Source organism: Mya arenaria, chromosome 16 (assembly GCF_026914265.1).
Source record: "Mya arenaria isolate MELC-2E11 chromosome 16, ASM2691426v1".
NCBI classification, from domain to species: domain Eukaryota; kingdom Metazoa; phylum Mollusca; class Bivalvia; order Myida; family Myidae; genus Mya; species Mya arenaria.
The window spans coordinates 35,985,735-36,003,462 of NC_069137.1; the positions used below are offsets into that span (position 1 = coordinate 35,985,735).

The window sequence follows — 17,728 nt, forward strand, 5'->3', positions numbered from 1 at the left end:
ACCTCAAGGTTGAAAACACCAAATATGCTTATAATTTGACCTTTAAGAGTGACAATGACCTTTGAGTGTGTGACTGCAAGTGTTTTGTGCATACATCACCTCATGTTCATAAAAATACGTCAAAGTATGGTTGGACAGAGATTTATCCAAAATATGAGACTATGTGCCTCAGTAAAGAACTTCTTAAGGGTGTGACCTCTAAATGACCTTCAAGAGTCCTGATTTAAAATCTGTTGTGCAATACATCACCTCAATCTGGGAGTATGATATTGGTCCCAGCTTTGAAACAGAGTTCATTTGTAATGCATTTGAATCTGTTGCAGTAACATTTACAATCTCAGCACAAATTGAACAAAGTGTGTGACCTTGGCCTTTAAAAAGCTAGGGACTTTATATAGTACAGACATAAAATTGTGGCACAATTATTTTACTATATCTCGTTTCTCATTTAATTTCTGCACACAAAAACCATACACCTTACAGGTATTGATACCGTTCTTCAAAATGCAAGGATAAAAAGCAACACATATGTCTTACTACTTTTATTAACGTTTGTTAAGAACATTAACTAAACTTATGTGAAGTAATAATTCAACCTACAATAAAGAGCACGACTTACTCTTAATAATCACAAACGTGTTATCAAACCATAACATTATGTGAACAACTTCAAGTATGTATAAATCAATACAAATCAGATTCAGTTAAATCAACCCCATATCCCTTCAATGCTTGCACAGCATGTATTGGTCCAATTAGCTGGACTAAGGTATCTGTTCCATCAGCTGGCTAAGTTTTTTGGCAGTAATTCTTTGGCAAAGTGCTAGCATCACTCCAAGGGTTAACTGGAACTGAAATAGAGAAGAAAATAATTAAGATTTCTTGTCACCGAAGAGTCTGAGGTTGTGGGTACTTCCTCATGGCCGCTCAGCTGCCTTCACAATCATATAATAACATATTAGTATAAAGTAACCTATTTTTGCGCTTTAAATATTAAAACAGAATGACATGTAAGTGTTTATCTATATTTTTAGTCTGACACTTACTGTAATAGGTAATTTTACCATCACCAGCTAGGAATTACTTAATCAAGAAGTAAACAAATTTGCAGAACAGTATATTCCCATGTGCTCTTGATTCTTGGGAAAACCCCATGAAGATTGAATTTCTAATTACCGACAGTGACAACGTTTTTAATAAGCCGATATTGGATAAAGGGCAGATTCTTTAGAACATTGTTTAAGTTGTATTTGTTAACATTCAAATCCTTAATTGCTTTGGAACTTTCATGGACATTATTTTGATGTACAGTACATCTCACAAATTTTGTGCCAACTGTTTCAGCTGTACTTGTTTAATTTAAATTTAAAATGATGAGCACATCATAGAATATTGTTGTATAACAACAACGTTGTTAACCATAACCCTTTGCATGCTGGGTAAATTGTCGTCTGCTCAAAAATGTCGTCTGGTTTATTCTAAATTTCTTTCAATTTACTTAAAACTTTGGGGATATATTGACTGAGTGGCAAACAGCTTGGAACCTGACCAGGCGCCGAGTTACTTGGCGTCTGGTCTGGTTCCAAGCTGTTTGCAAAGCCTTTAAAATCGCCATCAGCAGCTTAAGGGTTAAACAAAGGTCTGAACAATCGGTCCAAAGTCTGCTTCCTGGGAAAAAAACAGGGGCCCAAATTTCTCGAAACTTCTTAAGTCCCTTATAACAGGATTACCTAAGCTAAACTCACTTAATTTCTTACTCCAATATTTTGCCTTTTATACACTCCTTTAAGAGTTTTAATACTTTCGATAGGAATTACTGTTACGATTATCACAAAAAAACAATTTTCATTTATGAAAAATCACTATAAGTATGTACTTGGGCTAATTCAAATAAGCTTCTTAAGCTCAAGAAATTGGGGCCCAGTATATGTGAACATTTCTGAGAGGCAATAGAAAATGACCCTTTTGGGGGTTAAGGCAACTTAGTTATATGACAGTTTGTTATGCCTAGTGACTCTATATTGTGCAGGAAAAGAAAACCATTACCAAAAATATAATGGTAATATTATATATATAATGATAAATTTTGCTTTCAACGATTGAATATAGGTTATTTTATGTCCAATTTCCATTGAAATAAAGAGAAAATATACCTATACTGTGAAATCATTAATGTTCATGGGGCATTAATATTAATGGTTTTCCTGATCCACGAATTCAATATCCCACGAAATATTGACCCTTTATTCATTTTTTCAGTTATGTTATGTACTTATTTAGTTTATTCGTTGCTGTATACAGCGTAAATGTCCGTCTCACTGTACATCTTACTATAATTGTTTTGTTCATATATTATTTATATCTGCATTTAACAAATTATAAACAAAATAATTTAAATGTGTTTTTTTATGAACCAAATGACAGAATCACGTGTGAGCTGTTCATGAAAATCTCCAGGTTTACAAGATGCGAGTGATGAGTGTCGGTTATCGATTTCTTTCTTTAATGAAATAATTAATCGATTACATTGTAGGCTACTGAGTTCCAAACGTGACAATGTACAAAACACGCATTCAATACTTGGTGTCTTCACAGTTTGCAAAATTCTTAATTGGCATTTAATAGCTTCACCTATCTGTATTTATGATCAGGGTACATCTTCTTTTATGACCTTAATTTCCAATTAAATCGATAATTGACATGGGTATATGCACTAATTGGCATGTCATACCACTTAAGTGAGTGTCATAAACGGAGTGACGTAGAAGACAGAAATCAGGGGCCAGCGCGTGGAGATAATGCAGACGATCTAGGACGATTGCAGTTTCGATTTTTTTTTCAAAAATTAAAAACCACGAATTCAAGTACCCACGAAATTGTAATTTTTCTGCAAACCAAGAAATTTCATGCCAACGAATATAAATGATTTCACAGTTAACTGTAATAACTGATTTGCATCATAAACTTACTGTAATTTGATTTACATATGAGTAATCAGCAAGCTTAAACCTTTTAAAAGATACCAAAATTCTATGGCATCAAAATCTAGTATTGCGGTTAATATTAGGATAAAAGAACTAGCTTATTTGTGGGTCTGAATCCTTAAAATTGATTATTTGACATTGGGCTTATAAGTCAGAACTTTGGTAAAAGATAACAGCGTGATTAAAAAAAATCGTTGTTAACTTTTTAATAAAAAATAGCGGAATATGTGCGGACATATTTAAATATAATCAAGCACAGCAGAAACATTTGTCTCAGATCTTATTAAAAAAAACAGATAACATGTGTGCCCATTAAACTGCCAGAGTGGTAACTGATCTGAAAGTTAACAGTGATGATGTAAACAATGTTGTTAACTTTAACAAAGTTCTGAACAATCGAGCCAATGATTATAAAACAATTTTAACGTCATTATATTTATCACATGGGTGCATTTTTATAGTGGACTGAAATGGAGTACCCCCACAGAGGAAATCCACTTGTCAGCCGTGGTTCTAACAACCAAAGCCAAGGCGCCATATTCAATATTATAACTATCTTAAACTTAAGTGTAGAATTCCGGTGTTTTGATTGGACTGTAAAATTAACCGCCCAATTAAATAAAGTGAATCATTGGACTGTAAAATTTACCGCCCAATTAAATAAAGTGAATCATTGGACTGTAAAATTTACCGCCCAATTAAATAAAGTGAATCATTGGACTGTAAAATTAACCGCCCAATTAAATGAAGTGAATCATTGGACTGTAGAATTTACCGCCCAATTAAATAAAGTGAATCATTGGACTGTAAAATTTACCGCCCAATTAAATCATTGGAATCACTGAGGCATGCCACAGGATAAGTATAAGAAGTACATGAAATACGGACCCTGAATGAGAATTGTACCTGTGACATTTTGGCAGGAAGAGTATGTGCTAACCACTACCTTTTGATGGATAGAATTATTGATGACGCAGAATGGAAGTGCCCCTTCAGACCGAAATGACAATGCCCCTTTGCAACCCCGGAGGAAACACTAACTGTTCTTACCGAACCATCTTTTTGGCTCAAGCTTGTTTAACCAAGAGTCAAACTCGAGGACTACTTACCTGTCAATATTTAGTCTTCCGACAATATCTCGCACTTGAGTGATGAGTTTATCATTTTTCTGGGGCTGTTCCAGAATGACAGTATGTAACCGAGCCATGTAATTATCTATTGTCTCAATTGTTGGAACTTCATTCGAACCTGCAAATATATTCCACATTGTTTTATTTTACTTTTTTTTAAAACCCACTTTTCTGATCCGGTGTTTCCTGAAGTATCCAAAACAAGTCCCTATTTAGGTTTACACCTGGGGTGTCTACATTTCATCATGATTAGAATTATAAACTATTTAAAGAGGTGTAGATCACAAAATTAGTAAATATTGATCACATGACAAGATCAATTAACAAAAGGGATGCGGAGTGAAAATATGACTCTTTTCAAAAATTATGTTCATTTAAGCCTTGCTTGACATGTGCATATTGTTTCTCAAGATGTCTACCATTTTTCTTTCAAATAACTTGAACATTATTTGTTAATGTTAAAGTTTTTGGACTAAAACTCAGATGGAACCACAGACAACAAGGTTGTCACATTACCCCGTTTGGTTTTTGAAAAATCAGACAATCTCAACATGGTTTGTCCAATACATCTACCTGGGAAAAGAATTCTACTAAAAATTATCATATAAATAGCAAAACTGTACCATGTGTAACTTCTAGATACAATCCTACCTGGGAGGGGTATGCTACTAAAGTTAGCCGTGAGTGTCTGCCTCAGTGCGTCAAGGTGACCCTGTAACGCCATGTTATTGTTTCTTTGTTGTATTGCTTCCATTTGTAACTTGTCTATTGCCTGTATAATACAAATAATATAATACATGTAGTACCATTTGGTATGGAAATTAACAAGAGTTAGACAATTAACAAGTCGTAGGACAGCATGCTCGACTATATGCTGCTTTCTCTTAGAAATGAATACAATAATGATGTAATATGCACAGCGCCTATCAAAAGCATTAAAATACATAAAAAGTAAAAAGTACACAAGAAATGTTGCAATGCGTCAAAACTAGGTTTTCAATGGAAGAACTTCAGCCTTCATTGGGAGATTCAGTTTCCCCTTTTTTTCTATTTAAAGTTAACAGTCACCCTGACCTTGATCCTAGGGGCCCTAATTGCAATCCCATGGAAGTTCTCCATAAACGCTTTCTACATACACAATTTGCTCACAATATGACAACACTAACTAAAGTAATTCAGTACCAAACTGTTTTCTATTTTAAGTAACAGTGACCTTGACCCTAGGGGCCCCAAACACATTCCAAATCGGCCTCCATAAACTCTTCCTTTATACCAAATTTGGTCACAATATGGCTATCCTAACTAAAGTTATTGAGTACCAAACAGTTATCTAATTTTAGTAGCAATGACCTTGACCCTAGGGACACCAAACGCAATCCCATGAAAGGTCTCCATAAATTCTTTCAATATACCAAGTTTGGTCGCAAGTAGTCAACCCTAACTTAAGTTTTCAGTACCAACCGTTTTCTAATTTTTAGTAACAGTGACTTTGACCCTAGAGACCCCAAATGCAATCCCATGAAAGGTCTCCATAAACTCTCCCTATAAACAAATTTTCGACGCAAAATTTAAACACTAATTGAAGTTATTCAGTACTAGTCTTAAGCTTCCTTATTCTTAGAATAGCCTAGTTAAAAATCTGATTTGAATCAGTACCAACCTGTTTCATGTTGTCTATGTGTTTTCCAAGTATAGCATTCTGCTCCTCTAACTCGGTCGTCTGTTTTCGTAGCTGTCGCAATTCAGACTCCCTCGCTATAAATATAGAATCGTAAATCATCAAATTATTCAATTAAATAAGTGGCGCTCCAAGATAAATTAAACTGTTATAATGATCAGAGAATTCCTTATCAAATATCATTTATCACTCAGGTAAAACCAAACATATACAAACCTTTATTATGATCGAGGAACTCCTCAGTAAATATAGGCACCTCAATCATTGAACCACTCCCACTAAAACCAAACATATACAAACCTTTATTATGATCGAGGAACTCCTCAGTAAATATAGGCACCTCAATCATTGAACCACTCCCAGTAAAACCAAACATATACAAACCTTTATTATGATCCAGGAACTCCTCAATAAATATAGGCACCTCAATCATTAAACCACTCCCAGTAAAACCAAACATATACAAACCTTTATTATGATCGAGGAACTCCTCAGTAAATATAGGCACCTCAATCATTGAACCACTCCCAGTAAAACCAAACATATACAAACCTTTATTATGATCGAGGAACTCCTCAGTAAATATAGGCACCTCAATCATTAAACCACTCCCAGTAAAACCAAACATATACAAACCTTTATTATGATCGAGGAACTCCTCAGTAAATATAGGCACCTCAAATGTTCCAGAGTCTTGATCGTCCTCATCTTCCACACCAGAGCTCTCCTTCTCCATCTCCACTGTAACAAAACAATATGTTTTCTTGTTTTAATACATTTCTTATCTAATTGCTACACAAAATAGGTTGATGTAAATTTTTAATTATTATTTTTATGCATTGTCATGTTTAACTCCTTTGACTTTGTTCATCAAAACAAACAGAGCATATAATTTGTGTACAGATGAAAAAAGATTAGCAATATGTTAGCAATTTTTTACTTGGGAATGTGTGGTTTTAAAGCTTTCAATTTAAACAAATTGATTTTTTAAAATTATTAATTTCTTTTTTGCATAATCGTAAATTGTGCACCATTAATAGCTATCCATCTCAATTAAGTGATTAATATTTGTCAAATCATTCATTGTTCAATGTTTTACCATAAATGTTCTTTCAAGCCTTAATTTACCTAGTATTATGATTGCAGTACTTACACTTTGCCATTTTTTCCTGCTGCTGTTTAAACTGTCGAAAAGCATCGGTTTTCTGATAAGCCTCCATCTCCCGATTAAATCTCTCCTTGTCTCGCTCTGCATCCTCCAAGTATTTCTGAAATCGGAACAAAGTCAATTTACTGATAAACTTCCATCGCCCACTTATAACTATCCTTGCCCTTCAGGTATTTCTGAAATCGAAAAGTTCCGGACAGACATTTTGCCACATAAAATGTAGATTTCCTCAATTTCATGAGGCTTAACTTTTGCTAATAATTGTTGCATCAGGTCGCAAATACAACTTTCATTAAGGTATCTGATGTTCAAAGAAGCTTGTAATTTTATCATGCTTTGGCAATGATGTTTAATTTAACTTGTGCCTGATGACCCCTTCAAACTTTGGTATCATTTGAAAGTGCAATGCTTGTTGATAACTAATGTATAAAATGAATGATTCAAAATACATTATAGAAAGAGTTTCTGCACTTTGTATAATTGCTCTTTATTTCATTGAAATCAGATGTGAACTGGGTTTTTGCAATCTTTCTATGCCAAAACGCTTGTTTGTAACAGTTCATTGAGTACAATTTAATACAATCATTCTTCCTCTCTCCTTTGAAATGACGAGGTCATCAGGCACCTTCAACTCAAGCAATTAAACATCTGGACAAAATATCACAAATATACTTGAGTCAAACCTCAACCTATAAATTTACCAAAAAAAAAAAAATTTGCTTCAAAATCTTGATAGAATGTGTTGATAAAAGGAATTTGTCAATATATTTCAAAGAAAACTAATAATTGGGCAAAGAGTATACTCGAGTTATTGTTAAAATACAATAAATTGTATTGCTTTTAAAATTGGGTAAAAACATATATGATTTTCAACAACCTTTGATGCTATTTTATAAAACAAACAAGTTGCGATTGAGATAAAGATCTGACCTCAGTATTTTCGTGATATTGGGGCCGGATATCTTAAAATGAGAACAATATATTGATTCATGTGTATTTCAGTGATTTATATAATTTCCAACCTGTTTTTCATGTTGGGGTAGTTTCGTCCACTCTGATCCAAGCATGCGGGTCATTACAGCAAACGTCATTCCGGGATTTTCTTGGCGAACTCGCTCCCTTCTTTCATTCACAAATCTAAAACAGAGACTCTTGAAAGGCATATATATTTTTTAACACAAAATTTATTTTAAGGGCAATAGTGATCTTATTAATGAGAGACTACCAAATATATATTGCCAAGATGAGGAATTTCAGTTAAGACGCACAATATTATTATTTAATTTCATTTTAATGCATTATTATCTTAAATCATCTGAATCAGTAAAAGAAGCACCAACATATAGTTAATGTTTATTTTATCAGTACACAAATCATGTTTTTTGGTTTTTATTATTAAAGCTGCCCTCTCACAGTTATACCATTTTTACCAAAAAATAATTTTTTGTCGTGCAAAGAGCAAATTTTTGCTCAAATATCCACAAACCAATGATAAAGGATTGCTAACAAAAGATCAGATCACAGATTTGCATATTTCCGTTCAAAAATTAATGTTCTATAGCTTAATTAAATTGTTACTAACTGTTTAAGAAAAATGCATAAAACATTAATATTTGAACTCAAATATAAAAATCTGCGATCTTATTTTTTGTCAGCAGTCTTATATAACTGGTTTCAATGGATTTTCTCAAAAATTGGCTCATTTCAAGACAAAAAAAAAAAAGTTGTCAAAACATTCAATCTGTGAGAGTGTAGTTTTAAAATCAAATGAGTTTAACAATGTAAAATTGCTACAATGAAACTGAAACTATGGTAATTCTACACAATTTGTTCACTAGGAAAGGGGCATAACTCAACAAATATACAAACCAGAGTTATGGACCTTGCTTGAAAAGTAATGTACTTTTTCTGGAAACATGTGTACCAAGTTTCATTTAAATATCTTGGAAATAAAATTAAGTTACCGGTTTTCCGCCCAAGTTAGTTTTTTTCAAGATACCACTGCCTATCACAAATACCTAAACATAAAACAGATAAGCTAATGCACCCTTGATTGAAAGAAAACATTACTTACCTAATATATCCAGAGAGAGGCTGTTTTGGGGCATTGGTGTCCTTGGCTTTTTTTCTTTTCTTGCCTTTTGGCCAACCGCCCTTTCGTTTCTGGAAAGTGTACACAAACACTTTATCAATAGTGTGATCCATTACTGTTCGTAGTATGGAACTTAATTTTTGGTGCTGTCCAATTTAATTACACGTGTATTAACTGTAAAGTTTTGGGGCATTACAAGCAGTTTTTTGGCCTATTGGTATTCTGTCAAGAGAATGGATTACCTCTGTTTGTTGTGTGACTGTGCTGGCTGACGACTCTGGAAATAATGAAAGATATATATATCACTTACAACAGTCATGTACTACAGCTCTATTGCTGTGAATCAGAATATTTTTCCAACAACGTTGATACAAACAGAACAAAAGATGTTTGTCAAACATTATGGCCCCCCTGAGCGCGATGTTGTCAGGATTATTTGGACAATTGAATGAAATATGCAAGGACCTTAATGACTGATGCTGATTTCTCATAGACATTGGATGCCTTTGAGGCAATAGGGGTCATCTACTGGTCTGGCCCAACCTTCATGTCAAATTTGATGACCAAACTTCCAGTTTGGGTTCAAGGTCAATATGACCTTGACCTTTGACCTGATGACCTCTAACATCAATAGGGGTCATCTACTGGTCAGACCCAGCCTCCAAGTCAAATTTGAGGGCCATTGTCGAGTTATCACTCGGACAACCTTTTATCATTCAAGGTCAATGTGCCCTTAACCTTAACCTGATGATCCCCAAAATCGATAGGGGTCATCTACTGTTCAGGTCCAACCTTCATGTCAGGTTTGATGACCAAACATCCATGAATTTTCAGTAATCACAGGGACAAGCTTTGGTCAACCGACTGACCGACCAGCATGTGCAAAGCAATATATCCCCCCTCTTCTTCGAAGTAGGGCATAAATATGATGTAGACCAGGAATAATTCTAGTAAGCGATTTTCAGGATTTTTTGCATAAAATTGTCAAAATCTCTTTGAAAATAAATTAATGCGAGATAAACTTGCACTTGCTCACAGCTTGTGTACTATGTGCCTTTTCAATTTTTCAAAATCAAATTACAGTGTAGTTGTCATCGCCTATGGCCTCTCTTGATGTCTATTGAATTACAGTTTCCTGTTGACTTATCTGTCTATGTCTAATAAAATTTTATTGCCAATATCGTCAACTCACTTGTTGTCTAGCCTTTTTGCTACACATTGTTAACCTAGGTTTCAATTTAAATTTAATAAGCATCTACAATATCAGAAGCATTCTGAAAACCTCACAAACTGTCATGTTTTCATTCATTTCTTATTAAAAATCTCACAGAAATTAAAATTCTCTCACCAGTTTTGGACAAATGGGAGCAATTCTCTCATTGAAAATATGACAGAGAATTTATCCTATCTAGACACATACATATGAACATAAAATAGTATGGATCAAAAGTGACACAATAGCTTAGTAATAGAAAGTAATAGAAAGTAATAGAAAGTAATAGAAAGTGTGTAGTATTACTAGTATTGGTAATAAGTTCAAAATACAAAGAGAAGACTTTTCTTATACAAGGTTGAAGTTTGCTCCACCTAATTCCAACACACATGAGAGACATAAAGACAACAAAACATTACCATCCCCTGTCCAATCAAGGACTATGAGTTGTGTAAAATGCAATAGCTCAGAACAAAAATCAAAATCTGATCATCGAGAAGTTGTTAGAGCATTGGCACTACAAGGGAAGACCCATTCCCCATCCAGCATAAATTTTACAAGAAAGTAATGGAATGTTAAATACATGAATGCTGTGAAATGAAAGACAACACTCCCCTGTTTTTTTTTGTTTTTCAAATAAAGAGGGGCATTCCTCACCAATTATTACAGCCAGAGTCATGGTCCTTGCTAAAAAGGTTTGTTTAGTCTCTGGAAACATGTGTACCAAGTTTCATTTGAATATCTTAAACACTTTTTAGCTACATCCAGTGATAAAACGTTTTCACAATGACACCGACACCCTCCAAAACCATACATGCCATATTTTCTGGAGACCATTCAGGGGGATTTGTTCAGAAAGGCTGAAATTTAGGGGGATTTTGGTAGTATTCAGGGGGATTTTTTTAGCAGGTTTAAGTTGGCAAAATTTCAAAGTATTTTTAGACGCAAGTACGAAAATATGTATTCACATATATTTTGCTATGAAAACCTCTAACTTTTTCATTATACAGAATTATTTTATGTCATGATTTATCATATTCTTATGATACACTGTCATGTCATACTGTAATACTGTAAATTAAATTTACCTTCCTCCAAAGTCTTTTAAAAAAGTCTGCTTTATACTATCAGCTATGATGACGTTCAGACACTAAGAGAATGGAATGAATATTATTAATTTCTTCCTTTTTCAAAATAGTACCGGTAATATTTCTTTGCCTTTGATCATTACTTTAAATTAAATGATCACTTGTTGTTAAGGTTTCCTTTTGGCATTTATCTTTTTTAACTTTTTTTAAACAGTAATTTTACCCTTGAGGAGTTGTTTCTTTACATTCAATTTCACTCACATACTGTGGTTTTACTTTGTCATTATTGCCTGATGTAAAATCTATAAAAAAAAAAAAAAAATATTTTTTTTTATTTTTTTTTAAATTCCGGGGGATTTTTTCCCCCCGCCGGGAGACCGGGGGATGGATCGAAATTCCGTGGGGATTTTTACCTCCCGCCGGGAGACCGGGGGATGGATCGAAATTCCAGGGGATTTTTCATATGGCATGTATGTCCAAAACACACCCAAGGCTGGGATAAAACCTTGACTTTTTTCCTTAAAATGAAACTATTAAATGAGCTAACAAGTATTCACTAGGTGATGCCCCTAAAAGAGCAATAAGTCAATAAGCTACGATCGTAATAGTTTTATTACCATCCACTGTCATATCTGGGGCGGGAACAGGATGTGGCTGAATAAACGTGGCATCTGTACTCACAAAACTGAAAACACATGCAGAAATTAATGATTGTAAATAATGGTACAAGATATACATGATATGTAAACACAAAAAATGCGGGAATATGTGATTCTTGTACTTACTGTCTTTAAGCATTACTTTTATACATAAAGTAATGCAAGTAATGCAAGCAAGAATTTATAATGACATACAAACGAAATCATATTGTAATTAGTAATTTTTGCTTATTTTCATGATTCCGAGCCACATGGATATGTGTATCTGAAACTGTCAAACATAAATATCTACATTGACCTTTTGTAGTTTCCTAAGTTTGATTTGTTTCAGTGTAAAATCGAAATACACCAAGTCAGCACCAAAAGCTATATTTCACAAGTGACGAAGCTACAAGTAAAATGTTTGCTTTTGGTCTTCATGAGGTGAAATATACATTGATCTTACACTAAAACCAACAATTGTTCTTTTTGTTATATAATATTATATGACATTCAATGTAATTTTTCAGAAAGTTCATGTGCCAGCTGATGTTTGATTTGGAATTGGGAGCGGGTAAAAATTTCAATTCAGTGAAAATATCATAATGATATTTTACCGGTAAAATAACATATTCATATTTTTCACTTAAAAATCTCCATAAAATCACCGGAAAGCACATAATAGAAGGTTTGATTCAATAAAGCTTTTTGATATTCAATATTTAGGACAGAGAATACATGCTCAGCTGCAGTTCAACAATAGCAATTAAAGTAACCAATTTGTCTGAATTCTCTGTTTATTTTGATAAATGAAAAATGAACTTGAACATGTGTTATTGAATAGTTTGATCAAACCTGCCATCCACATTTAGGTCATGGCTTTCCTTGGATGCCTCATCTTCAAACGTAAACGGCAACTTCAAGTTAGACAGCTCCATACATCACCTAAAAGAATCATTAAAAGTTGAAGAAAGAGATATAACATGAGGCAACTACAGACCTCTTCACCTGCAATTGTGTACAAACGGGGCTTATTTTGGGCCATCATTTTGTTACGTTCCCAGTGCCAGAAATTTCAATTACTAAATTGAAAAATATCAAAATGACAAAAAAGACTTTTTCTCTCACAAGCATTCAAAAAAAATGTTTGCTTACATTTTTTTAAATTAACTGGTTACGGAAAGGATCAGTTTAGATTTCTCACCCAAAAAGCTCTTTTTAATGTTAAATTTTAATAACATATGCAGTGACAGAAGTAAACTGATATCGGATATTGATCCTTGATTTTCACACATTTAGCGAGTGCAGTTACTACATGTATGATGCATCTGTAGTGTGACTGTGGGTTAGAACCAGCTGCTCTGTTGGTTAGAGCCTCGTGCTAGTGTTTCGGCAGTATGGAGTTCGAGCCCCATACTGTGCAAAGTTTTCCTCCCAGATTTACTCTAATGGTGGCAGTGTAATGTTCCTGGAATCATGTAGTTCGGAGCCAGGAAAATAAACGTTTCTGTTTTAGTGAAAATTATAAAACGTAACATTTGATTTTTTACGATTTTGCCATTATCGCTATTACTTCTTTAGGATGTTTTCATGTATTTAATATTAGTGTTATAGTTTTAGTATTAAATGTCTAAATTTAGCTAGTAATTCATAAATTGATACGAAAGAAGTTATATTCATAATGGTTTTCTACTTTTTCTAAAGATTAATGAACTTTACACCCCTAGTCTGTAATGTAAGTTATATATAATGGTTTCACCCATAGGGTTGGTTAAAATGGATCATTCCGTTTTGGTCACATGATGTTAGAGTATATAAGTGTAACGTAATTTTGTAACGTTTCTTCCCTAGCTAGCTCGGACACCCTGCCTTAAATTAAACTACAAACCTATTCTCGGACTGCATTGTCTCAAAAATTAAGTATGAAATTAGTATATATACAAGTGATTAACAATGATTGCTTACAAAACCAATGATCGGAGAAATAATTATTATGGTTCAAGAATCAATGTTTAATTATCCCAAAAACCAAGAACGCACAAACAGAAACAATACAACACGACCATGACTTTAATATTTAATACACAAATCATCTTAAAGAAGTACAGTGGAAACTCACTAAACCGGACAAGGTCCGGACTGGGCAAAATTTCCAGTTTAGTGAGGATTCCAGTTTAGCGAGGATTTGATGTACAGAGTAAGTTTACTCAAAATATTAACTGAGTTAACTTTAAAGGCTTTTGTCCTCTAGGGACAGTTCAATTCTCCGATGTTTAGGTTGAGACATGATTAAAGCACTTGCAAAAGTGATAAGCGTAATTAAACATTTCTGCGTTTTTATATTCATATTTTTTCCAAGTCTTGAAATAAAACAACTCGCGTAATTTAATGCTTGTTTAGTATGTTTGATAGTTTAATTAACGCACCGTTCTAATTTGATTCAATCATAGAAGTTTTCAGATAAAACAACCCTCCAAAATGATCACTAAATAACCGTTTCTAGTTCATTATTTTCTGCAACAAACAAATTAATGTTTCAATCAATTTTCTTTTCACAAGTTTGATTATCGTTTGATTATCCCGCGACAGTCAATCCACAGCGCAATCATCATTATCGATTATCAAGTTAACACAACATCACAGGTGTAATATTTAACGACGCACCGGCTGTCAAAACAAAGTGACACGCAATTCGCAAATTCCTAATACACAAAATTATTTTGACATGTTTGAACAAATAAACGTCCGGTTTTGTGAGGTAAAATAACGTTGAACACTAACAAATTTTCTCTATTTTTTGTCCGGTATCCGGAATTCCGGGGTTCCGGTTTTGTAGGGATTTTTTTACATTGAAAATAGAAGGGGAAAGCCGGGACTCTGAAAAAAGTCCGGTATCCCGAGGATTCCGGTTTTGTGGAGATCCGGTTTAGTGAGTTTCCACTGTAATTTGAAAACAGCGGAACTCGTAAAAAAATAAATACTTTATAAATATCACTTAAACGGAAATGTTTATTTTCCGATCTCCGAACTACATAATTCCAGGAACATTACATAAGCACCAAAGGGCATAGAAATGGTTAGTTCATGTTTTGATGCAGATGGGAGAACTTCAAGTTAATATATAGGGAAGCTTTGAAGTATCTTTTTGTACTGTTTAGGTTCTGAACTACTGGAGAATTAAAGTGAAGCATTGCACTACAGCTTCTAAGTTTCAAGGCCCGGACATACGTGGGGTTACATTTTGGCCTCTTAGGTAAGCCTGAATCATTGTGATACAGACGGAATAAGGTCAATGGTTTGATTCCTCGTACAAGCTATACAATTAGGACTGCGGGTTTCACTGATATATATTGTGAGATTGGTTTATAAGCGGTTTGTATACTCTGGTCCTGTAAAATAAGGCATTTTGGTTTTGTAAGCAATCATTGTTGATCGCATGTATATATTACTGATTTCATACTTAATTTTTGGGACAATGCAGTCTGAGAATAGGTTTCTAGTTTAATTTAAGGTAGCGTGTCCGAGCTAGTTAAAAAATTAGGGAAGAAATGTTATAGCAGTAGTATTAAAACGCCAAACTGCCGTCGGCCTAAAAAAAGTTAATGGGAGGAGTGTTGTGTGCGTGGGTAATAACCAGCTGTCTAGCTAGTTCCATGCTAGTGTTCCGGGGGTTATAGGTTCGAGCTCCACAATAGTGCACTTTTCCTCACACGTTAGTTTAATTTGCATTTCAATAACTGGCAGTGTCCAAATTTATTATTATGGTTAATTACTTGTAGCAGTCCCTAGATAAATACTCAACAGCTGTGCTACCAGTACTGGCTAACTTTTTGTTTTTAATTTTTCTAATTTCTTGTTTTTATGATAAGCTTTTTAAATCAGTTTTTTGCAAAAAAGAATTTTTAAAACTTTATCAATAATAATATAATGGATGGGGGGAAAGCTGGAGACTGACACTTAGACGAACCGTTGCTTGTGACGACTGTCATGATAACTAGGTTGCGAAAATAGTTAAAATGATCATAACCAAGTTGCCGGTCAGTAGAACATGTGTGTTTGTTTACATTTTGCATTGACTTACCAGAGGGGTAGCGAAATTAGATGAAAAATAGCGAAATGCCTCGATCGCGTAATAATCTGACCGCTGTTGAAAATAGTTCTGTTATAAAGTTTGACTTAGATTCAAATAATTTTATACTCAGTTTTCAAAATCCATCCATAATATTTCACTGCAATTGTATAATTGTCAAAAATATTTAAAACATATGATAAAACGCAAGAAATTCACACAGAACTATTTATCGGAAGTTGGAAGGATATAACCCGGAAGTGTTGTTAGGTCACTGTGTTGTGGAAATGTTAATGTGATGACAAAGAGGGTTGTGTATTGATTTTAATACGAGCATATCTCACATACAGCGTCCTTTTGGCTTCAGTTTGGTATGAATATACTTACATTTTATTTATTAAGTAAATTCTTGTAATTAATATGATAATTAACTGAAGCAAAGCTGAATTTATCACCGTTTACTTGGTAAATTATCCAATTAACAAAATAATAAGTCTTGGGAATAAAAACAAAACAATACTGTCATGGACATGTTTTGTGTTTTTAAGTAGTCGTCCTCCACTGTCAATGAATATATTAATTAAATGTCTAAATTTATCTTAATTTAAAGCAATTTCGTTCAGCTCTGCTACAGTCTTACTGTGGGGACCAATGGTCGGAACTAAACTGGTTTGGTCTAAATGTCACCAACTTTATGGCAGATTTTAAATAAACAAAAAAACGATTTTTGGCCAATTGGAAGGCCCCTACAAAAAATCATAAGGCATAGCAAAAAAATGTTTCGGTTAAAATCACGAAAATAAGTCGTTAAGTGGTCATTTAGGTCGAGCTTTTATTATTCTAATGGAACCTGGTCAAATAGCCCCCTGGTCAAATAGAAATAGCCCCTTGGTCAAATAGAAATAGCCTCTTGGTCAAATAGAAATAGCCCCTTGGTCAAATAGAAATAGCCCCTTGGTCAAATAGCCCCCAAGTAAAAACGTCCCCATTTTGGTCTAAAAGCCCCCACACTTTTGGTCAAATAGCCTCCACTTTGAAAAAATGGTCAATATTAATATCAATTATAAATTTACCTACTATTAACAGGCTGGTTTTTATAATGAGGCACATTTTTTTTTAATCACATTGTGTCAGATTCTTAAAGAACGATTGCAATTTGACAGCAGTCATCGAAATTAGACTTTTGGATGAACAAGCCCTATTCTTATTCTTTTGCTTGGCATCAAATTTGTTAACAAGCCCTGCTATGTAAAATTCTGAATTTTAGTAAGCCCGGAATTGATTACATTAGTGCAGAGCCCACAAGGCTGGATGTATGGAATATGTTTTTATATTGACATGTTGTATACTTAAGCTCAATAAAATCTGTTTAAACATTGACTTCAAGAGTGCTGTTTATTCTGTTGCTTTATGATAACAAAGATTGGAAATGAAAAAAAAACTTTGGAAAGAAAGTTTAAAGAAAATTCTATACTGAAACATATCTTCTTATCTTAGATTTTATGACTTATACTCAAACATTGGCCGAACCAAGAAAATCTTAGTGAAACTGGACGTTCTATATTTAATGTCATATTCCAACTTCAGAAAATAGACTGTTTTAACAATTACAACCATAAAGGCGGAACATATTGATCTACATATTATGTCGGGGATGTCAAAATTCGG

The 17,728-nt window shown here is 33.8% G+C and overlaps 2 protein-coding genes across 5 annotated transcripts in view; one reads left to right on the forward strand and one right to left on the reverse strand.

Annotated features, from left to right (window-relative positions):
• Nucleotides 1-536: 536 nt before the first annotated feature.
• Nucleotides 537-16,126, reverse strand: LOC128222287 (high mobility group protein 20A-like). 4 transcript variants are annotated; one of them, XM_052931251.1, is made up of 12 exons: nt 16,073-16,126; nt 12,847-12,936; nt 11,971-12,038; nt 9,295-9,329; nt 9,035-9,123; nt 7,983-8,097; nt 6,946-7,060; nt 6,429-6,533; nt 5,775-5,869; nt 4,766-4,886; nt 4,094-4,232; nt 537-851 (listed from the first exon to the last, which is right to left on the reverse strand). In XM_052931251.1, the coding sequence occupies exons 2-12, from the start codon at nt 12,927-12,929 to the stop codon at nt 842-844; spliced, it is 975 nt and encodes a 324-aa protein (XP_052787211.1). In that variant the 5' UTR covers nt 12,930-12,936; nt 16,073-16,126; the 3' UTR covers nt 537-841. The 4 variants fall into 4 exon arrangements, with proteins under 4 accessions (XP_052787211.1, XP_052787213.1, XP_052787214.1 ...); XM_052931253.1 differs by lacking the exon at nt 16,073-16,126 and adding an exon at nt 15,959-16,062; XM_052931254.1 differs by lacking the exon at nt 16,073-16,126 and adding an exon at nt 15,947-16,031.
• A 189-nt stretch (nt 16,127-16,315) lies between these two features.
• LOC128222199 (uncharacterized) overlaps nt 16,316-17,728 on the forward strand; it is a 30,514-nt gene continuing 29,101 nt past the window's right edge. Inside the window, exon 1 of the mRNA XM_052931109.1 lies at nt 16,316-16,431. The gene's annotated coding sequence lies outside the window, so the exon portion shown is untranslated. The remainder of the gene's footprint in view (nt 16,432-17,728) is intronic.

Bases quoted from the DNA above. Each gene is read 5' to 3' on its own strand.
- LOC128222287 (XM_052931251.1), bottom strand. From the start codon at position 12,929: ATGGAGCTGTCTAACTTGAAGTTGCCGTTTACGTTTGAAGATGAGGCA. The intron at 12,039-12,846 runs GTTTGATCAAAC...ATGTGTTTTCAG, and splicing joins GACCTAAATGTGGATGGCAG to TTTTGTGAGTACAGATGCCA. The intron at 6,534-6,945 runs GTAAGTACTGCA...GTTTTGTTACAG, and splicing joins GCAGGAAAAAATGGCAAAGT to TGGAGATGGAGAAGGAGAGC.